The sequence below is a fragment of the Phalaenopsis equestris genome, unplaced genomic scaffold, assembly GCF_001263595.1.
Source record: "Phalaenopsis equestris unplaced genomic scaffold, ASM126359v1 Scaffold000010, whole genome shotgun sequence".
Lineage (NCBI taxonomy): Eukaryota > Viridiplantae > Streptophyta > Magnoliopsida > Asparagales > Orchidaceae > Phalaenopsis > Phalaenopsis equestris.
In genome coordinates this window covers 229,902-254,568 of record NW_018164452.1, presented here as the reverse complement: position 1 = coordinate 254,568, position 24,667 = coordinate 229,902, and the positions used below count along the sequence as shown (strand labels likewise).

Here is a 24,667-nt window from a genome sequence, read left to right as displayed (position 1 = left end):
CCTACAGACGTCACTAATACTCGCCCCAATGACCTACGTGGTTTACAGCTTATACAGCTCCCGACTCCAGCCCTCTCGACCTATGTACTTCATTCATACTCACCCCAATGGCCTAAGTGATTCACAGCTCATGCAGCTCCCAACTTCCCAACTCGAGCCCTGCGACCTATGAACTTCATTCATACTCGCCACTACGACCTACAATGACCACAGCTCGTGCAGCTTCCGACTCCTGCCCCCTGCGGTCTAAGGGCATCATTTATATTTACCACTATGGCCTATGTGGTCCACAGTCCCCACAACTGCTTACTACAGTTTCTCTAGCCAATCAACGCTTTTGGAACAACCACCTACAACACTCACGTCGGACTACTTTTACAATAACCAACAATGACCCTTACAACCTACTACCACCAAGAACCACAGTCAGATTATAGTTATACAACTTCGTAACTCCATCTTTTCTAATTTAGGAGAAGGATGAACCTGTATACTTATCATTTATAATGAATTTTCGCAACTGGGTCAGACCCCGTAATTTTTTCCTATACGGGTTTTCCATGTAAAAACATCTAGTGTCACTACTGTATGTTTCTCTTCCATATGTATGTTTGTTGAATTCTCGTATAATACTAAGACGATAATTTATCACTCTACCACCTTGAATTTTCTAATACACATCAATGGACAGCCCAAAATATTTCGTCCCAACAGCTATGTATATAGGTCTATCATGAATATATGAAATTTAACGCATGCTTATTTGGTAGGAACCTTTGAATCCCCCACCATTGCTCATTGCATTCACTCCATAACAGTAAATGCTAATGAAAACAAAGCATTGTCAGCATCAATTGCGACAATCAATTGCCTAAAAGAAAAATCTCATCCTGCACTAGCCCATAATTACTTCAGCCACCAATTGATAATGTAAATGCCCAACATAGACGTTGGAACCAAATTGAAGGACCACATTGTATTCTGTAAATAAACCTTCCCATCATTGAACAGATGTCCTTCAAAAAACCTAAAAATTGATAACTCTTCATAACTTTCAAATATAGTATTGATAACCTTCCAGTTAGCATCCAATATTTCTATGTATGAACACTTAACATTGAATTAGGATCGAGATTAACGAAAACATAAAGAATGATTTACTCTCCTTTAGATGCAGATTTAACCACAGTAACCATAACACGAGATTTCACTTGTATGCACAAGTTTTGCAACCTGCAAGATAGACCAATAATCATACATCAATAATGTCTCCAGCTTTATGTCTCCCCCTTTTTTTAACAATATGAAGCATCTCACATTTCACATATTATTATGCACATACAAATGAGCAGATTCTGATTCATCAGTATAAGTGCTTCATGTAATGTATGGAGTTTGTCTCAGCACCCACCACCTTCAGGCTCAATGGAACTTAGAAGGCCATTGCCCCTCAGCTGCATGCAATGCTCTTCTGCATCAGCCTGAGTGCACACAATTACGACCGACAAACCGTTATAGTGTGCCTCTTGCATGACATTGACTGCAGTGTCGAGAGTCATTCCAGGAATGACCTTCATGAGTACTTGGACGACATACTCGCGCTTGTTAAAATTGTCGTTATGTAAAATTATACGATACGGAGGAGCTATTTTCCTGGATTTCCTGCACGATACAAAAACCAGGCTATTTCTTGCTGTACCAATATAGTAACAAAGAAAAATAGTGTTGATGCACAACACATGAACTCCAAGATGGCAAGATTCATGGATTTTGTGCGTTAAATCTGGCAAGTCTTATTTTTCAATTTTAGAATCATCTAAAGGCGACTTGTTTCGTAGCAAAGCTCCTTAGGAGTAATAATAATAGAAAAAGAGAGAATTTGACAGTTATCAATATACTAGTATAACTGCACATGCACTAAGTGCATGTCAATAAAATTTAAAAATATAATATTATGGATTTCTTAACTATATTCTGAGTTAATAATTTTCAATGATATGATCAAAAGAATAAGTTTATCATTATATGTAATAGTAAGAATTGTGGTATTAATGATACTTTAGAGTATTTATCTTAAAATAATAGTTGATAAAATATATTTTAAGTGTCATTTACATACATAACACCCAATTCCTATGTATTTACCTATCTAGTTCCTAAAGTATGTATGTTAAATTTATACCACATAAATATTTCATATAAAATTTAAAAAAACCAACATTTTAACTTGAAATACACCTTTTCATGGCATAGGTAAGGTGATTAGCATGTAAAAATTGAAGTGCAGGTGTTAGATTTGTAATACATAGGAATTGAGTGGTAGGTATGCAACTCTTCCATCAAATATTTGAAGCATAAAAAAACACAATTTTTCTCGAAGTAATGATAAATATAACATAATTTAAATATAATGATTTTGAATTTCAAATTTTCAAATTTTGGCATTTCAAATATAGATCCCAAATATATCATAACATATGAACTTAAAATTTATTTAAAAGTTTGAGTTCTAAATTAATACTTAATGGAACGACAAATCATTTAGAATGAAAGATAAAAGAAATAGCTTTCATACTATTTATTATCAGTTATATAATCATTATAGAATTTAAACAATGAATTAACCAGTCATTTAAGATAAAAAACATGCAAATAATTTTGAAATACAAGATCAATGTAAGATTCAAATTAGGCTATTGTCAAGAATGGTTAAATATTTTAAGAAATGAAGAAACTTGAAGTTATACGTCAGATTATCAAAACTTCTACTACAGGAAAGCTTGATATTAACGTTAGTTTTAGAGTAGCTGTCGTAAATTCTAATGTCAGATTTGCGTCCCAAAACAGGACGCTAAATACTTGCTGGGAAATTTGCCTCGATAACATGTCGACACAAACTGTTTGTATTGCGGTTTGTGTCTACATATTGTCAACACATTAAAATCACTTAATAGCATCAAAGAGTCTGACGCTAAATAATTTGCACCGGAATTTGTCCGACACAAGTGCCTTAAAATACTATATCGCACAACAATGAATTAACTAATCATTTAAGATAAAAAACATGCAAATAATTTTGAAATACAAGATCAATGTAAGATTCAAATTAGGCTATTGTCAAGAATGATTAAATGTTTTAGAAATGAAGAAACTTGAAGTTATACGTCAATTTATCAAAACTTCTACTACAGGAAAGCTTGATATTAACGTTAGTTTTAGAGTAGCTGACGTAAATTTTAATGTTAGATTTGCGTCCCAAAACAGGACGATAAATATTTGCTAGGAAATTTGCCTCGATAACATGTCGACGCAAACTATTTGTATTGTAGTTTGTGTCTACATATCGTCAACACATTAAGATCACTTAATAGCATCAAAGAGTCTGACGCTAAATAATTTGCACCGGAATTTGTCCGACACAAGTGCCTTAAAATACTATATCGCACAACAGGTCTCATTCGCGCTCCTCTGTTTCATTCCTCCATAGTCTCCAGCGACTCCAAGTTTCTTTTTCTCCAATGAGGGGTCTGACATCTCAAGCGTTTTTGCACCGGCAAAATCGCAGCTCCGACCTTTAGGTAAAGTTTTCTTCTCTTTTGTGTTTCTCCTTCATAAAATTTGAGGATTTTAGGTATTAAGTTTTGGTTTCAGATATGTTATTACGACACGGTCTGATAGCTCGGAATTAATAAGTCAGGAATTGCGGTGAGATGATATTAACATTTAATTTACTTTCCTCATGTTTCAATATAATAAAGAGCCACTACAAAATCTACAAATGCACGTAATGAAATTTAAATTATACAACAGTAACAAAATAATCTGAAAGTAAAATATTTAAATCAACACAACAATATATCACTATTCAAAATAAAATAGTATAAAAATAATGCCTAGCAGCAGTGGTTCTTCTTCGGTAAACTAATCTCTCTTGCAAAACATCAACATATAACTTTTCCTTTCCTAAAAGATAATTAAATTCAATAGTAAGTTTGACTTAATGAGCGATTATAATGATAATATGCATTAAATTCATATACAAATACTATGTATGAACGATCAAAAGAAAATGTTGTCTATTTCTATATAAAACTTCAAACTTTTACTTTAAATTTATCCCTTTCTGTTTCAATTTAAATATTTACCATTTTTAATCTAGTTGAGAGTCATACAAGAATTATTGTAATATCCGAATGTATCCTCAAAAAATATACCCAAATGTATCAATATCCGAATGTATCCTCAAAAAATATACCCAAATGTATCCTAAAAAATGTATTTGAAGGTACTTCTGAAAATACACCCGAAGATACACCTTTATCATTTCTTTAATTGTGCACGGGTACATAACATCCCCTATCAGTACTATATGACAGTAATCTTGTATGACTTAGTCTTTTACTTATCATTTCATAGCCATTAAAAATCCTTTAAAATATACTTTCATATGTCAGTTATTTTTTTCTCATTTATGAAACATATTTTATACTTTCAAAATGCAAGGCAAGTGAAATATTTCTTTTTAAACCAAGTAATAAATAAGTTATTCATTTAATAAAATATTAATTTAATACATATAAGAAAATAATTACTCACCTATCTTAAGAGACCTTTGTAAAAGCTTATTCCTTCACAGCTCCCTTGACTATCACCCATGTTAATTAAAGAATATATAATTATAAAAAACTAATTAAAAAAGAAAGACTTGAAATATATGCCTAATGACATAATTAAAAAAAACCTAAAATAATTAGATAATTTTTTACCTTAAAAAGCTTGGTTTGCTTCCTTACACAAGATTCCTCTTTCGGCTTACAGGAAGTTTGCGTCACCTTTTATCTCTCAAATTTCATAATTTAATAACTTCGATACTCTTATACCTACAGCCAACTGCCCTAGCTCAGGCACACAAGGCTCTCCCTTCTTCCTCTCCTTTGGTTTGCACCCGCTTGGCTTCTTCTCCTTTCGACAGAGCCACACTTACTCCTCTCCTATTCATTCCTCGATTCAGCCAACTGCCCTAGCTCAGCACACAAGGCTCTCCCTTCTTCCTCTCCTTTGGTTTGCACCCGCTTGGCTTCTTCTCCTTTCGAAAGAGCCACACTTACTCCTCTTCTATTCATTCCTCGACTCAGAGTAGCGCACATAGAGCTCACAAATACAACTTCCTTTCTCCTCTCGCAGAGCCACAGACCTCCTTCCTCCTATGCCTTCGACCTCGTCTCAACTCGACCCCATACATGCACTACAACGCTGCTTCATTCTTCCTCTACAAGCAAACAGAATGTCGCTGCTTCCCTCGGCTAGGGTTCGACATGACAGAACTCGTCAAATTCGCACAACCACCTTCCTTCCTCCTCGACAGATCGACTAGGCGACGTTGTCTCCTACGCAACAAGCAATGACTTCTCCTTTTCTTTCTATTCGTCTCTTCTTTCTCCTTCTATGGTTTGTCTTTTGTCGGTTTGAATGAGGGAAACTGTTGATTCAAAAGAGGGAATATAACTTTTAAATCGTAACTGAAAGATGCTTATTTTTATGTCTATTAGAATTATCATTATTATTATTGTAATTATTATTACATTTATTTATTTATTTATTTTCAGTTATTATATATATAATACATAAAAATTGTATAGTTTCTATGTAGAATTTGATGTAGAAGTGTTAGGTATGTAATGCATTATGTGGTTTGTTTGTGAAAATTGAAGTATTGGTGTTAGATATGTCATGCATAAGAATTATGTGGTTTGTATGTGCAAATTGAACTATAGGTGTTAGATATGTAATGCATAAGAATTGTGTGGTTTGTGTGAAATTGTTGAGATTTAGGGTTAGATTAGCCATTCATATTGTATGGTTTGTATATGTAGAAATTGAAGTTTAGATTTAGAAAAAGTGATACATAAGAATTGCGTGGTTTATATGTAGAAATTTAAGTTTAGGTGTAACATATGTAATGCATAAAAATTGTGCGGTTTGAATGTAAAAATTAAAGTTTGTGTTAGATATGTAATAAATAAGAATTGTATGTGGAAATTAAAGTTTGTGTTAGGTATGTAGTACCTAAGAATTGTGTGGTTGTATGTAACTATTGAAGTTTAGGGTTGGATATGTAATACATAAGAATTGTGAGGTTTAATTTGTATGTAGAGATTGAAGTTTAAGTTTAGATATGCAATACATAAGAATTGTGTGATTTGTATGTAGAAGGTGAAATTTAGGTGTAAGATATGTAATGCATAAAAATTTTGTGGTTTGCATGTCAAAATTAAAGTTTAGGGTTCGATATATAATACATGAGAATTGTGTGGTTTGTATGCATGTAATACAAAAGAATTGTGTGATTTGTATGTTCTGATTGAAGTTTGTGCGTTACATAAGAATTGCATTGAATGTATGTAGAAATTGAAGTTTAGATGTTAGATATGTACTACAGTTGAATTGAGTCAAATATATGTCAAAATTGAAGTTTATGCTTTGCATATATATTGCATAAAAATTGTGTTGTTGTATGTATGTAATACATAAAAATTGTGGTTTGTATGTAGAATTTGAAGCATAGATGTTAGATATGTAATGCATAAGAATTTTGTGATTTGTATGCATGTAACTTATAAGAATTGTGTGGCTTGCATGTAAAATTTGAAGTTAAGTCATTAGATGTGTAATATATAATAATTGTATGGCTTGTATGTAAAATTTAAAGTTTAGGTGTTAGATTAGATATGTAATGAATAAGAATTATGTGTGGCTTGCATGTAAAGATCGAAGTTTGGGTATTAAATATGTAATACATACAAAATGTACGTAAAAATCTAAATATATTAATATCTAAATCTACATGTATGTTGCAGATTAATATTCAAAATTTGAGATCATAGATGTATAATAGATTATATCCAGGAAGAAAAGAACTCACTGATGAGTTCAGTGAGTTCTTGAATGACGTTGAGTAATTTGTTCAAGTAGCATTACAGCAAGTCATTTAACTTTCAGAAGGTAAGTTCCAATACTTTTGTACAAAGCACAAAAATCAAAAGTACCTGACAATTGAAGAAGTAATGTTGGATTTATATCGCAAGGGATTTAAAATCAATTATTGGTGTTGGGCTACACGTGGTGGGTATGAACTAGATTTTGAATAAGATCATGTTGGTGTCTCATCAAGTTATGCCTATCCAATAAAATACGATTCTACCACATGAATAAATTTATGATGCTCGTAATGCTCATTTTGTTTGTAGTGTTCCTAACGATCATCAAACACTGAATAGTGAAGTGCAACAATTCTACAATTTATTGCATGCTGCACAATAACCTTTGGGTAAAGTTGCCCTAGCTCTTTGTTAGAAAGGAGGAGAAGAGGTGCTGTGATTTTTACCTCTCATTCAGCCTGTAGGATCATCCGAGAGGTTGGAGAGAGAGGGCTCACTGGAGCTTTGTGTGTGGGACAGCTCAACCGAACGAGGCTCGGTTCGCTCATTTAGAACAAGCAACGGGTAAGGTATGTTTTGATTTAGATTAAGTAATGAAATGTTAATTATTTATTAACAGTTTTGTTAGAATTGTAAATCCTAATTAATTTAAGTAATGTTCAGAAGATCCAAATGTTGATCCTTACAATTTAGAGATTTTTGACGAGAAAGGAGAGAGAAATCAAGTATAAAATTTGATTATAATAATTAATTGTTAATTTCCTGATTAAGGGATGTTAAAATGAAATAAAGAATACTAGATTTAAAACTTATTTATAATTAAATTATTATTAATGTTAGGTTTGCCCAAAAGAAATTTTTAGATGTTTTAAGATACTATTTAATTGGATATTCCTACATATATATGTATATATGTTTAGATAATACATATACATGTATATATGTTTATACAGATAACAAATTAGCTAATTAACTAAATACATTATGAAAAGAATGATAGAAAATCTAGAATTCATAGGAGAAAAGATTAGATTTGAACAAAAAAAAAACTAATTACATTTAAATTGTTATTAAAGGTGCACCCAAAAGCCTAGACTAATTGAGGAAAAGAACCGCAAACTTCAGACGACACTGTCGATGTGTGTAAATGACTTTTATGCTACAATAATTCTATTTACTCATTATTTTTCAGCCTTTATTTTAAAATGTAAAACATGTTTTCTTTTAAATGTTAAATGCATGAAAAATGAATAAAATATAATATATGTATGCATATGAGAGTCGCCCCTGGATAGTACTAACAGAGGAATGCAGTGTACTCATATACGAAATGAAAATGAAAATGGAAATAATTGTCTGCCGTTATCGTGGGTTGGATAGTTAAACATATTTTTTAAAAGTAAATGTTTAGAAGATGACTCCAAATTATGAAAAGTGTAATTTAAATAAATGAATGGAAATGAAACTATTTTCTTTACTGCTTTATTCCTGCACAGTCTTTTACTGTTGCCGCACTTTTACAAAAAATATATTAAAATGAAAATGATTGTAATTTAGAACTATTTGCCTACTGAGCTGTTTTAACGCAAACATTAGTTGCTAATATTTTACAGGAATATCAATTGTAGACTAGATGGACCTTAGGGAGTTTGTATATAGATGTTGAGCGAAATTTGATAAGCATTTTAGTTTATTTTTTATTTTTATTAGATGTAAATGTTTAAATATAAAAACTATGTTGTAAAAAAAAATTTATGAATTAAAATGACTTTTTTACTTTGGATTTTATATTTGTTGTGAAAAAAAAGGTTGGATATGATTCTTTCGTCCGACTGACAATTCCTACCTTGGTAATTTCAAACTCCTGGGTTGGATCGTGATAAATATTTTCCTAGACAAATCCACTTCAACTTTTGTAATGAACTCATTGACTATTCAATGCCTACATCAACTAATGTGGGTAAAACGATATTTTGTTTGCTAAGAAATGCCTTCTAAGCGTATCAATGTCACATAATGCTTTGGTGACATTTGAAGCAAGTCATATGCTCAAGTTGCATTAGGAGGCTTTCTTTTAGCAAAATTAACAATAGCTTTAGCCATTATTGTTCAAAGGCTTTGTTTTGGTGGAATTTCATAGAAGTCTAATAAGCGATATTTTGTTTGCTAAGAAATGCCTTCTAAGCGTATCAATGTCACATAATGCTTTGGTGACATTTGAAGCAAGTGGTGCCATATGCTCAAGTTGCATTTTTTAGGCAGATTGTAATTAGTTGATCCCTTTTTATTGTGCGTGTTTTCCTGCATTCCTAACAGTAAGGTAATGCTGATAGTGCTCAAATTTAAAGGCTCCGAGATATGAAACTTTCGGAACATATGAATTAACTTCCAGTTATAGCCCAAGTCTTATTCCATTAATGAATCCAGATATAAATTACCTAAGGCTCCTTAACAAGTCTCATAGTGATGAATTCCTCAAGATTTATTAACATATTCAATTACAACTTGAAAGCCCTAATTAAAGTTCACCAATTGCTCAACTAGCTTCCCCTTATAATACGCTAATATATATTTTTTTGTTGAGGTCAACAGTTCATTTAATCCCTGAAGGTGATTTGTGGTTCATCTTACTAATCGAATTTAGCTTCAACTTCTCTTCAAAACTTTTTGACAGATCATCAGTTTAACTACTACAATCCTAACACCATGACAACTAGCCATTTGGTGATACGTGAAAAGAAGTCCTCCATTTCAAAAAAGATATCCAAATTGGTGTTTGGATATCGTTTCCATCATAAGTGGGATCTTTAACTTAAACCTTCTTTTATAGTTGACAATCATTATCCTTCAAGGAGCGTTACTCTTTTCTATTTTCTTCAGTTTTATGATAAGCAAGCACCTCAAAGTTTTTGGTAAAAGGTTTAGATGATCTCAGAGACGAGGAGTATTTGTCCAAACTAAGAAGAACTACTTCGAGATTTAGTTCTAAATTGAGGACTAGGTTTAATAGATGTAAGGATTTCAGGTACAGTAAATTGGAAGGAGTAAAGATCCATAGTTAATAATCTTTAGAAAATATCAGCCCCGAAATATCAAATTTTGAAAAATATAGGTATTATTCAAAACGAGGTAAAATCCGTGTAGTAATAAAAATGTTGAGTAATGGGAAAATAATACTTCCAACCCTTCTAAGTAGAGGAATAACCAATAGATATGCATTTGACAACCATTGGATCAAGTTTCATCCTATATTGTAAATGATCATTGTAGAATTTAGAGAAAAAATTCCATTGTCTTCTTCAACAAATATATATACAACTTAGACTAAACCTCATTGAGTTGGAGGAAAATTGAAATCATCAAGATAAAAGGAAAAGAAATAAAAATGATAATTAAGGGACAATAATTTCTCCCCTTCAAATGCAATAACGAGCCCACAATTTTCTGAACTAGATATGCATATCAACACTCTTCCTCCAGTTGAGTTGTATATAAACTTACTGCTGGGATAACTGAAGTGGTGTCGAGGAAGATCTTTGATAAGAATGTCAATAATCCAATACAGAGTTAGAATATAGTCTAGCCGAACAACCCCTCCATTGACCTACTCAGATATAAAGTGTCTGTCAATTTCTATATGTTTGGTGTGATTATGGTGTGCAGATTCTTTGAAATATTAATGTTGATTAACTATAACTAAACATCTTAATAGTATTTTTGTACTCCATGTGAAGTTCCACCAGTAGTTTCTTTAGCTATATCACTTTACAATTTCCTAGGGCTACGGTACGATACTCAAATTCTACACTGCTTCTTGTCACCCAGCTTGTTTTTGACTTCTCCAAGCAACAAGGTTACCCCATACGAATGAATAGAACCTATGATAGATCTTCAATCAATCAGCTCTCCTGCCCAAATAGTATCAATGTAGATTTCATTATCACAGCTCTTAATATTCTTGAATATCAACCCACATCCTGGAGTCATCTTTAAGTACCTCAAAATAATGGTCTTTATTTGGATCGTTCATGTGTTGGCTTATTACATCCACAGAAAAGCAATGTCAGGTCATGTATGTGACATATAAGTAAGTTTTCCCACAAGTATTTGATATCTCTATTTTTCAACTTGGGTGTTCTCGTTGATAGGGACCCATAAGAGTATTTGTTAATTTACATCCTAGCATTTATGTCTCCGTTAACAAGTCAAGGATATATTTTCTCTGGGATATGACAATGCCTTTTTTGGATCTAGCTATTTCCATTCACAAAAAGCATCTTAAAGTTCCAAGATCTTTGATCAAACACTCAAAGACCATTCTTTTAATTGTTTCAAGTTGCCTTACATCATTACATGTAAAAATAATGTCACATTTACAATAAGGATAACTATCATACGTTCTTAATTTGATTTCATAAACAAAGTATAAGCAACCTAACAATGACAATACCCATTGGCAATAATAGTATTGGTGAACCTTGCAAACCCTATTCAAGGAGATTGTTTCAACCCATATAACGATTTCTCTAATTTGCACATCAACAATTTATTTGTACTGTTCTTTAATTCTGAAGGCATCTTCATATACACTTCTTCGTCAATATCCTACTTAAGAAATACATTTTTAATGTCTAACTGTTGTAACGATCAATCCTAATTGACAGCTAATGAGAATAATACTCTTACGATGTTGAGTTTTGTCGCTAGTACAATTTTCTCCTGATAGTCAATCTTGTAAGACTGAGTGAACACTTTTGCTATAAGTCTAGCCTTGAATTTTTCTATGCTCCCATCAGCTTTCTACTTAACAGTGAATATCTATTTGCACCCCACAGTTCTTTTTCTAGGTAACAAAGTTGTTATGATCAATGTATCATTTTTTTTCAAAGAAGAGAATCTTTTGTTCTATAGCCTTTTTTGAATAGGAATATAAAAGGCTTCTTAGATTGAATTTGAGACATGCACCAAGTTCTGAGCAAAAAAATTGTAAGAGGATGATAATTTTCAATGTCACAAATTCTTTTATCAGGTATGTTGTGCATTCTTGTGCTCCTTTTTCCTCTCGATGTTCATGATGTGTTGACCCAACCTTAGTGTGAATATTTGTGATATGTGGAGTTTGTTCCAATGATTTGCATTACTGATTTTGCATATTGTATCTTAGATGTTCACTGGGTTATTTCTTTCTAGTGTACACACAAAGTTATTGGATCTTAGTGGGAGCCGTGAAAGGATTTTGTGGAGTAATTATTTCATTTTTAGGTTGATCTGTGATAATGAGGATAAGAGAGGGTTCATCAGAGATATAAGGGAGGTGAGCTCGAGGTTCTTGAATGGTATCCCAAATCTGATATTTTGTCCAACTTATATCCTAAATGTTAAATTTGGGGTACTGAGTATGTTGTACATTTTTGTGGCATCCATTAAGTTATAAAATTTTTGTGTTTCTGAATAGTAGCATTTGTACCCCTTTTTGTTTGAAGAGTAGCACACAAAGATGATTTGCATGAACTAAGATCAAGTTTGGTCTGATTAAGTTGATGTAGATGAACAAAAGCGATGCAACTAAAATATTAGTAGGTTTGATGTGAATGACTGAATATGCGGGCATGATTTTATGAGAGTGCTAAGAGGTTTGTTAAAGTTTAATAATCTGCTGGGCATCCAATTTATGAAATAGGTGGATGTGAGAATTACATTCCACAAAAGTATTTGGGTACATTATTAATAAATAGAATTGACCGAGCTACTTTAAGGAGATACCTGTTCTTTCTCTCATTCACACTATTTTGTTGGTATGTGTCAACGCAAGAGCTTAAATTAATGATGTAATTTTTTGATAGATAAGGCCGAAGTCAAGTTATAGTAAACTTTTGAATTATCAATTTTAAGAATTTGAATTGTAGTCTATAATTGAGTGATGATCATGTTGTGAAAGGTTTCAAATATGTTGACAACTTCAGATTTTCTTTCATAAGAAATGTCTAAGTAGTTATAGTGTGGTTATTAATGAAGATGACAAGCCACCTAGTCCCATTTATATTTTTTATTTTTGAGGGCCCCCAGTATCACTATGAATCGTGGAGAAATGATGTGTTGGTTTATATTTTGAGACTTGGGTACACTTATCAAGTGTGTTTAGCATGTTATCAAGTTTCACACTCATAAAAATTAGGCATTTATTAATAAATAAATGGGGATACAATTTTTAAATATAATAAAAGTTAGGATGCCCAAGGTGAAAATGCCATAACATGGTTTGACTCTCATGAGAAAGAGACTCGGATACAAGACTTAACTCAAAGGATTGTTAATGATGCGATGGTCATTTTGAAGTGGGAGTCCTAGTAAGCAGATAAAGTCTACAATAATACATATCAGCATAGCCAATCACCTTTCCCAAGTCCATCACCTAAAATTCACACAAATGACGATAAAATTTAGGAACACAATTCATGTTAAGAGTGGGTTTACTGATAGACAACAAATTACAATGAAGTTTAAAAACATAAAGAATAAATTGAAGAATAAGATCCTTCATAAATTTCTCACTTCCTCTTCCTTCCACAGATGAGACGGAGTCATCTGCAATTCTAACTCCATAATGGTGTTTGTAAGAATTAAATGATTGAAAAATAGTGATCACCTATCATGTGATCGCATGCTCTAGAGTCTACTATCCAAGACTGATTCTTCCTGTTGAAAGCAATAAGAGCAAATGAAAGACTACCTTGATGTGCTAAAAGGCTAGTAGAAGACTTAAAATAATGGCACAAAAGTCTTTAGTGAGCTTCAAGTTGTTCCTTACTAAATTGACTACGTTGTGTATCTTCCTTTGATGTTGTGTTTGTTTGATTTAACCCATCACCATTGACTTTGTTGGGTTTCTATTTTGCAATTTTTCCATAAATTTTTCAGCACTTCTCCTTAAGATGACCAAGCTCTTTGTAATATTCACACCTAGGTCTATCCTACTTTGACTTGTTGTCCTGTGATAATTTGTGAGTGTATATAGCTGAGTTGTTAACATTTGATGTAATGGGAATACCTACCATCATCAATTTCTTCTTTCTCTCTTCCCATCGTACTTCAACAAAGGCTTTACGAATTAAGGGAAGAGGTTTGGTTCCAATGATTTTTCCTACGAATTCATTTAGTTTCTTGTTAAGTCCTAAAAGGAAATTGATGGTTCTCTTCTGTTCAACAATGGTATTGTAAATGGGAGAATCTTGTGAGAACCTTTATGTGTATATTTCATATATATCTTGCTGGGGTCAATATTTGAAGAGAGTGTTGAAATATTGAGTAACATTTAACTCACCTTGTGGCAGGTCATGTAATCTAGTTTCAATGTCAAACAATTCAGAGGTGCAGTCAAAACTTGAATAGGTTTTCCTTGGGGCATCCCAAATTTCTTTTATCGTTTTGTGCAAGAGGAAGTTTTCTCTAATTTTCGTGGTCAGGGAGTTGATAAGCTATGACATGACTATGTGATCTTCAATCTTCTATGTCCGGTGTTTATGAATAGTAACTTCTGGTGCAAAATCTTAAGCGAGATGATCGCTTTTTCCTTTGCCACAAATGTGTATGAATACAAATTGAGATCTTTGAAGAAAATTAATATCATGTGATTTCTGAATGGTGATACAGACATAGACTTCAGATGTTGCGGAACCAAACATTCTAAGTTTAGATTCAGACATAACTTCTGAAGAGGAAAAAATAGCTTTCATGTCATATTTGGTCATCATCAAGATTTTCATTGGAGAGAAAAACTATACGTCGTCAACATAAGTTTTCCACTAGAACAAGAAATTGTATGCTGCTGATACAAAACTTACACTAGAGTGAGAGAAACTATCTATTGCAAATACAAAATTCATTGAAAACTGTCTATCGTCAATACAAATCTTCTGCTAGAGAGTGTGTCTGGATCTAGCCTGTTGGAACTGATTTCTATTAGAAAAAGAGGCTTGGCTGCAAAACCAGGGAAAATGAGAATATTAGAGAGAGAAAATACTGGGATTCCATATCATTGCAAACTACTCGCGTGAAAATAGTGGCCCTATCTCTGTGAATTGCTCGCATGAAAATGACGAGTCACTGCTTGCAGGAAACAAAGCGATGGAAGCAACATCTTTGTTGATTGTTCTATATGAATACAATGAGTCATAAGCGCTTACGGAAACGAAGTAACAAAACCCAGTGGGAGGCTGCGGAAGTTGGGAGAACTTGAGGGAATATCAAATTTGGGATTTCTTCCTTTAACTAAATCAAAACTTATCCCTCAAATAACTCAACTTGAATAACCAAATTTTGTCATAGAAACAGTCCCAACTGCCTCTACAACACTTCAACATGACACCAATAATCAGGAATTTTGCGTCTACACCAAAAGAACCACTGAGCATGCAGAGGACACTACATAGACCAAAGACTATCAAGAGCCATAAATAAGTCCTGCATACGATAATCAAATTGCTATGGATTCCTCAACTCAAGAATTACACCGATGGTCGAAGACTTTAGTTAACCAACTACACATAAAAAAGCTACTTGATGGTTCACTAGTCATCCAATTGAAATATATGCAGCTTATGGGAAATTGCTACCATCTTACAGGACTTTCGCGACAAATCTTGATAGTGTGCAGGTTTTTAGCTCTATCCAAGAGGCTCTCAAGGTTCAAACATTAAAGCATGCAGTTAAAGAGGAACTTTGGGCTCTAGAAAAGAATAAAGCATGAACACTTATAGAATTACCACATGGGAAAAATCTTGTAGGCTAAAAATGTCTATTCATGATCAAGTATAAATGAGACAGAAGGGTAGATATAAAAATCCAAAATGGTTCCCAAGGGCTCAACAAAGTTATATAGGATTGACCATCAGGAAACATTTGTACTTGTTGTCAAATTTAATTGGGTTCTACTCTCTCTTATAGTAAATCAAGGTTAATCTTTACACCAACTTGATATCAAAAATATCTTTTTGAATAGTGACCTTGGTGAAGAAATCTAGATGACTATACCTCCGACCTTGGAAAATAGCTAGAGCAATAGGTTGGTTTGTAATTTAAAGAAGCCTTTTTGTGGCTTGAAGCAATCTTCTTGAACATGGTTTTCCAAGTTTGCTAAAATAATTATTACAAAAGGATGTCATCAATGTCAAATTGATCATACACTGATTGTTAAATTTAATCCTAAAGACAATTGCTATTCTCATAATATATGTAGATATTATTTTGACAAATGATCACTCAGAGAAAATTATCAGACTAAAGAAGATGCTAATTGAGGAGAGGTAATTGATATGAAATCAATAAATAGATGTTATTAATACGTTTGGGGCAATCTCATCATGTCGAGAAGTAAAAAAAGTAAGTTTTCATCTCTTGAAATAGTGTTGAATCTGAATTATGCCCTTGCATTAGAAATATGTGAGAGAATGTGGATTCAAAGATTAGGAAGGGAACTTATGGTTGAGACGAAAGACACAACTTCATATTAATGATATTCTCACCAAAGACTACCAAGGGTCAATTATGATGAATAGAAGTCCAAACTTGTTTTGTACAATCATACAAACTAGCTTGAGGGGGAGGAGTAAAAAAGTGCTAATTTGCATGCTTGATCAAGAAAGCATTTATTTTTCACTCAGAATATATTTCAGTAATTGTGTTTCTTTTACTAGACATTCCTATTTGGTGAGATTCCTAATTTAAAAGGATTCCTTTTTCTTATTTTGTGGACCGGTATGATGACCACACTATTATATATGTACTAAGGAGTAATTCATTGAGTAGAGTGAGAAATAAAAGTTTTTCCCATATTTCCACATAAACCATAAAAGTAAATTTAAGTAAACCTAATGAGCCTTTTCCTGGTTTTTATAAGACATATTTTAAGAAAACAACACGGATTACCAATTATTTGGATCTAAAATCATTAAAAAAAGCTGCAATAACAATGAAGATTAAGTCTGGCTGATGCAAGTACCTCAGGTCAAACTCAGACTCTTGACCAGGAATAAATTTCTCTATGGTTGGTCTTTCCAATACCCCGCCTTTACCTGCCCCAGCAGCTGATATTGTCCGGGGAATGCCACAATTCACATAATGTCCCTTATATAAGTGCAGTTTATCACCTGATGTGCATGTGCATTCGATAAGCAACTAATATCGAAAAGATTTGGTCACCACAGAGTAAAACAATTATCAGAAAAAACTGAAGATAATTTATAATCTATATGATCAACAGAGATGGTTTCTTGCTCAAGGTGAAAATTCAAGGGAAAACAAATTCATAACTCCAGCGACTGGAATCATCCCGAGATATTGAGAGGTGTATAATCATAAGTTCTTAGTCATAATTGAAAAATCTTGCAAAAACATTATTCATATTAATTCACTTAATTGCATTTATTTTTTTGGGCCTCAAGTTAGATATCTAATTTTTGGAATGTGATGAAAGGGTTATTATTTTTTTTTTTACCTTTTTTTTTTTTGTTTAATCAAGTATATCACGCTGAAAGTTTCAAAAAATAAGGTCAATAACACAAAGCACAAAATAGAATGTTTGATGCAGCAGATAGTCCGGGACAATTTCATTAGGAACCTCAAAACCTTTACATGAACTCAAGCAAATATTTGCATTACTGAACATATATTATAAAGAGTACAGAAAAAGCATGAGTGAACCATTTTGGAAGCATATGCATAAATCCAAGTCCGACCCCACTTAGTGGTATATAGGTTTGTTGTTGTTGTTGTTGTTGTTGTTATTGTATGCATAAATCCAAGCATAAAAGTAAATCAACCATAATCATTTCTTTCTATATGCTAAATGCGTTAGTAAACAGGTATAAACATAGTTCCATAGATATCATCATTACAATTAGACATATCATCATTGTAACTCCCATACACCAGCTTTCTAATTGAGCAAACAATGGCATGCATGATAATAGATAAAAAAAAAACACAATTTAGTTTTTTAACATTGAGATTGATGTTCAAAAGAACCCCTTTCCAGTTGGCTATTTTTTAATACAACATCAACAATAAATGAAATTCCTAGAGACACAGACTGCCATAGTACCGAAATCCATATTCTACTGATTCTATGCCATTATATAACAAGTAAAAAAATACATAAAACTCAATGGGATGAATAAAATTTCAATTATTAAAAGTCTAGCTAATATTTTAGCTATTTAATTAATCACGAACAAGTTAAACAATTAATTGCTCAAGGGTCATTTAATGATCATCAATAAAAAAACTAATTATGTAGTTATTAAACCCAAAATTTGTCAACCTAATTAATCAATTAAACTTGGCAATATTATTGTTTCATTTATATGGTAATTATTAACTAATACCATACTAATTAACCAATTAGTAATTGTTATAGCTACTTTAACAGTATTTAATTCATGATTTACTGCCTGAATCGTTAATTAGTCAATAATTAGCTAATTATAAATCTGAATGAAAAAGTTGGCCCAAGATAGTTGGGGTGAGGCTAATGATGATGAAGAAAGATCTCATCCCAACTTTATGCACCCCAAGCCAAAGAATGAAAGAGCTCTAGCTAAAGTGATATGCTCTTTGGTATTCTTCTCAATTACTGATTGTGTATTTCTTATTAGAAACTTGATTAACATTGCATAAATTGGGCACAAACAATGAAATCAACTTCACAACTAAATTTTCCCCAATCTCTGATGATATTCGGATTTAAGCCTTTTTCTTTTCATTTTTATAAGTTGTAGCCTTCATTGCTACACTGCTAAGACCTTGTAAGTTTTCGCTGCTACTGTTTTCTTTCGTTCTTTCACCTAATTTCTCATATGTAGTCGTCATCGCTACAATCTCATTTCTGTTCAACTTTCTTTTTGCAACCAATTACTTCGAACAACTTAAAATATTTTGATGAATTTTAATTGCCTAGAGTACTTAAAACAACATTCTGATATTTAGTAGTTTAGCACTATAATTTGGCATCACACGCATATTGACAATCTGTGTATCTAAAGAGTAGTCAAAAGTTCTTCATAGATTATGTCAATTTCACTTACAACTTTATAAGATAAGAAATACCTAATAAGCATGTCATACTTCAATGTAGTAAGACCGAGCTTCTCGGATCAATTGAAGAAGAAATAAAAATATTGTTGAGCATATCATAATTAGAAATGAAGTTGGAAGATTATAGAAAATAGAGAAGAAAATGTACATAAAATAGAATGAGATGGTTTTGTCCTAGTTGAGGTAGAAATGAGAAAGTAGTAAATTGAGAAACTGAAACTTAAGTAAAAATGGCTCAAAATAAAAGGTTACAACTAATATGGATGACTAGCTTAAGAAGAAACCTAGCAGGAACACAATTGGACTGCTTGAACTAAAACCTTAAGATTTAAAAGGAAGCCAAATAAATTGAAGGAATATGCCTAAAATTATTAGGAATTAAAGTAGAATCTAAGTCAGAAGAATAAAACAGCTCGAAGTATTCAATGTCCAAGTGAATCCCAATACCATAGACAAACATAAATATCAATTCCCTTCCAAATCTGCCACTTTTTGAAATGCATCCCAACAAAATACAATGATAGCTTGAAACCAAGAACATTCAAAAGTAAAACTGTGAATTGAAGGAAAATTCCTTTCCAATGAGCCCGAATACAAGACAAATTTTAGTTATGTCGAGCATGTTAAAAATGAGAATTGAGATGTATGCATACAAAATAATGAACAAAATGATTACTGATTAAAATAAACTTAATGTTTTGTGTCATTAACTTCATTAATTGATTTGGACATATACACAAACAATATAAAATGAACACATCAGATTGTTAAATGAAGTTAATGCATGATTAAGAAAAAATGGGTGAATCTGAGAAAATATAATAAAAAGTTTTTTTTAAATATTTAACAAAATAAGCATAACATCCCATGCATCACTTACCGAGAACAAATGAAAATGAGGATCCATAAAATAGTTGGGATAAAAATAACTAGAATAATGATAATAATAAGAAATGTTTGAGTAAGAAAAAATAAAACAAACCTATTCAAGCTTTACGTGAGAACCAATCATAACAAATGAACCTCAATTATATATTAACTTATTCCCAAATTTGTCACGTTGGAAAGTGCATCTCCAGAACATGTAATTAGAACTAAACCTCAATATTGAGAAACAAACCCAAAAAATAAAGGAAATTTCATCCTATTAGCAGAAGCACAGGTGGGATTTCATCTTAGAACTCCATAATTATAACCATTCCATCTCCATGCAAGCATTAATGACAGTGAATCAACCAAATATCAACTCGTTCTCAAATTTACTTCCCAAAATGTATCTGAAGAGCATGCAACCAAAGTTAGAACCTCAAGTTTCAGAAGCAAAACTAAAAATTGAAAAAAAAAGTCTTCCACAATTAGCAGGTTACAAGTGGCCTTCCATTCAAACAAATAAAATAACTCCAAAAAGTCAATCTCAAGTGAGTGAAAGAACCCCAAATTCCACTCGTTCCCAAATCTCTCACTTCCCCAAATGCATCACAACAAGAAGCAATCATAACTCCAGCCACAAGAATCAGAAACAAACTCAATAATTAAAAGTAATTTCTACCAACTAGCAGAAACACAAGCATGGTTTCAAACAGGAATTGAACCTCAATTTCAACACCTTACCAAATATCTCACTCGCAATTAGAACTCAAAATTTAAGTTTCAGGCGAAAATCAAAAATAAAAATTTCCTACAATTAGAAGGAACAAAGAGTAAAACAACCCTATTCAATCTCCAAAAAGTAGCAAGTGAATCCCGAATGACAACTCCTTCCCGAATCTCCTAAATTTAAAAATGCATGCCAACATGATATCATCATCGGAACTCAAACCTCCAGATTCAAAGGGAAAAACCAGAAACTGAATGAAAATTCTCCAACTAGAAGCAACAAAAGTAATGATTCAGTGAGAAGAACAACTGATTGCCCTCCGAGTGAGCAAAACAGCACAAAGGAACCAACAACCGCAATAATCTACAAGATTTAACAATGGAATCCACCTGTAATGGCCCCACAACGAATAAAAGCGGGAAAAAACGAGATAGATTAAATAAATCAGATAGAAATCAATGAAGACGAGGAGGGAACCTGGTCTGCAACTGAGTACGTGACCTGGAGGCAGCGCAATCCGACCGGAGATGGCCGTCGCCATGCACTTTCTTCGCAGTAAGAAAAACGATATTTGAGCCTAGAGCTGGAATGGCTACATCCCAACAAACAACAGGGTAGCAGAAATTTAAGAGACAGCGAGAGAATATCCGGCTCTGTCAGCAGTAAGCTTGGCTTCGTGTGTGGCGTGTGGTTCACCGTGCGGTCGTGCTTGAGATCCATGCTTCCTTTAACGGTTCAGATTGCCCCAGCGAAATTGATGGCTGGATTGCAAGGATTGAATGAGTGATTTACAATTTTGCGTCGTTATTTAAAGTTGGTTGATTTCATTATGTATGGAATAAACGTTTTGCACGTTTAAAATGACTATTGAAACAAAAATTAAGCACCCACACAAACCAATATAACTAATGTTCGTGTTCGATTTATTTGAAATAGACTTGTATTCTAATGTTCGTGTTCGATTTATTTGAAATAGACTTGTGTTCGAAATTATTTGTGAAGTTATTGTTCGTGTTCGGTTCCATTTGGAAATTATTTGTGAAGTTATTATTCGTGTTCGGTTCCATTTATTCGAAATTAGTTGAATTATTTGAATTGCTCTAATTGTTCAAAATGTTTGAATCGTTTGAATTGTTAGCATTTGTTTGAATTATTTGAAATTGTTCAAAATTATTTATATTATTTGAATCGTTGAATAAACAATAATTTATTTATTAATTCTCAAACTACCAAAAATAATAAATAACATTTGAAACTGAATCAAAACTTCAACAAAAATATCTTTTCATCTTTAGTTATTATATCCAATTATTCAAGCAAATAATCTCTTTCATAAAAAGATAAGAAAAGAAAACTTGTCAATTCAACCAATAATATAAATTCCAACTAAGCTCTATGCATACTAAGTATATGAGCCAATCTAAATTCAATACATGCATGCAGTTGAATTTACAATACTTTACACAGTTCAACAACACATTTATTCAGCCCTATTTATCCTCCATGAAAGCACATATACTCACCTACTCCATGTGACCTTGAGGAAAATATTTAACCCCCTCTCCAACACGCAGAATCTCCACTAGTGGCTCACCCTTTTTGACCGAAATTGAGCGCGTAGATAAATATAAAACTCCTCAAGCTGCAGAAAGTAGATGTAAAAATTCAGAGTAATAAATAAGACAATTAGAAGAAGTAAAAAAAATCATGAAGATCAACATAACCATCATAGCTCTGCCCTTCCTGTACCAAATCAAAACAATCAACCAAAGCCTACTATGTCTTCAAATAAATAATGATTTTTTTTAGAATAATTAAAGGCTTAGATTTACCAAAGCCTACTCTATCTTTACTTAGGAGTTGGGGCGGCTGATTTTCTGGGCCACCGTAGCCCAGAAAAAAAAAACTCGTTATAAAAAGATGATCGTCGAATAAATGTTAATATTATGTCAATCGAGCCACTTTGAACCAATTCAAACAAAATCTATCAAAGTTAAGGTGGAAAACATTCAAAATCCCATTCTTTAAAGGAACGACCAGACATTTAAGTATGTATTCTCTTGCCTTCATTTTATTAATTCCAGTCCAATTGTTCAACATAAAACAGATTGCAGATTTGCGGCTGGCAACATCATCCAAACTGCAATGATTTAAAGACTAAGTTCATGAACGAGAAAATAAAAAATTATATACATATAAAAAAAAAAAAAAGCAATTTTTTAGGAGAGGATGGGAAAATTTTCAACATATACATATAAATAGCATCAATGCATGCTCAATATGTCAATATATCTCATTAAGTTCTCATATTTAGTTCAGTTGTACACCTAGAGAGTTGAAGGAAAGAAAAAAGAAGAAGAAGAAGATTTACTTGCTTGCCATCAATTCTTATGTATTTACATATCTAACACCAAAACTTCAATTTTTACATATATAACCCATGCATGAAAAGCTATATTTCAATTTATAAAAGTTAAAAAAATGATCTTTTTGATGTGGGATCAAATATTTGTATAAATGTTAAAAAGCAAAGTTTAGGTGTTAGATATGTAAATAAATAAGAATTGGGTGGTGTGTTTGTACATGCCCCAAGAAAAAAAACAATAGTACTGGATCCACTTATATTACGTCTTGTATTTATTTTTCTCTTGAAAGAATACATAGGTGAAAGAATACATGCAATGTATATGCACAAAACTACAACAAAGGTACCATATGAAGTTTTGAACCCTTTCTTTAGCCACAAAATTCGATCATATGAATGACATGTCCACTTTTCAACCTCTTTCTTTTAATTGTGAAGAAAAACTTGATAAAATTGTAGAGTGGATGAAGTAGAAAGTATACCTTCCATGAGGCAGTTGAAACACTCTCATTGAAAATGATTTTGGTTCAAGGTAACAATTTGAGAAACTGTAACCAACAATTTTCAAGATGGCAAGGGCACAATATGTGCTGGCTAGGTGTCTACAATTGCTAACAGTATAAGTAAGGTGACATATATGTAAAAATTGAAATTTAAATGCTAGATGGTAAATACAGAAGAATTAAGTGGCATACTGGCATGTATGTAAATATTCCATAAAGTTAACAGTACAAACAATACTCCATTCAATAGCTTCAACTAATGAATCAATGTAACATACCATTTCACCGTCATTAAAAGTGTTTGGAGGTGTGGAACCACAAAATCCATAGAATTGTTCTGAAGCAAAGCTGACATCCTGAAAAAGATTCTCATATAAAATTGGAATGATAAGATCAATTCCATTGAAAATTAACCAATACTAAATTTGAGTCATTTTTCTGCTGTATTTCACATTCAACGAGCTCATGAAAGTCAATCATGTCATGAACTAGCACGTTTGATTGAATAAAATGGATGAGATTTAAATGAGTCATTCACATTTCCCTTGAAGGAGTTCCAATTGCAGCTCCAGTTGGAGTCTCTGTCTCTACAAGCAGGTTTAGATGTTAAGGAGGCGAGGAGAATGGAGGAACTCAACCAAGGACTAAATGTTCAAAGCTTGTCCACTACTATGAACAATATTAAAACTACACTTCAAAAATTGATGCATTGATTTTCAGTTACGCATCAAACTAACTCAACAACGTATGAATTTTGGAGGCGTATATAAGACCTAGGCACCCAGAGGGGGAGATGTCAGAAAAATTCCCAATTTGACCCTTAGCCCAAGTGTGATATTTGGTTCTTGACTCAAATCTCCTTTTGGGGGAGATGGATGGATGGATTGTTAGAGTGTGGATGATTTTGAAAAGAGAATTGGATCTGCTGAATCTGCATCTTACTCCTGCTATAACCGAAAGAACATCTCCTGAATCTGCACCTGACCGCTCTGTAGCTAGACTAGCATCTGCTGACTTGTCCTCCCTCTGGCTGTCACTGGCATGCTACTCTAGCATCTGCTGACTTGTCCTCCCTCTGGCTGTCACAGGCATGCTACTCCTTCTTCTTCAAAGCTTGAAATCTCTCTGACGCTCCACACCTTTTCTTTTTTTAGAATCAAACTCTTGCCTCGAT

At 32.7% G+C, this 24,667-nt stretch overlaps 1 protein-coding gene across 1 annotated transcript; it reads right to left on the bottom strand.

Moving 5' to 3' along the window:
* Positions 1 to 1,205: 1,205 nt before the first annotated feature.
* LOC110018328 (ATP-dependent Clp protease adapter protein CLPS1, chloroplastic) lies at positions 1,206 to 21,290 on the bottom strand. The gene is made up of 3 exons (XM_020715607.1): positions 21,103 to 21,290; positions 16,936 to 17,083; positions 1,206 to 1,662 (listed from the first exon to the last, which is right to left on the bottom strand). The coding sequence occupies exons 1-3, from the start codon at positions 21,164 to 21,166 to the stop codon at positions 1,401 to 1,403; spliced, it is 474 nt and encodes a 157-aa protein (XP_020571266.1). The 5' UTR covers positions 21,167 to 21,290; the 3' UTR covers positions 1,206 to 1,400.
* Positions 21,291 to 24,667: the final 3,377 nt, after the last annotated feature.

What these genes read in the sequence shown, in the direction of transcription:
- LOC110018328 (XM_020715607.1), bottom strand. Translation starts at nt 21,166, where the DNA reads ATGGCGACGGCCATCTCCGGTCGGATTGCGCTGCCTCCAGGTCACGTA. An exon ending in CGTACTCAGTTGCAGACCAG is followed by an intron (nt 17,084 to 21,102) that starts GTTCCCTCCTCG and finishes CATGCACATCAG; the next exon opens with GTGATAAACTGCACTTATAT. An exon ending in GAGTCTGAGTTTGACCTGAG is followed by an intron (nt 1,663 to 16,935) that starts GTACTTGCATCA and finishes TGTATCGTGCAG; the next exon opens with GAAATCCAGGAAAATAGCTC.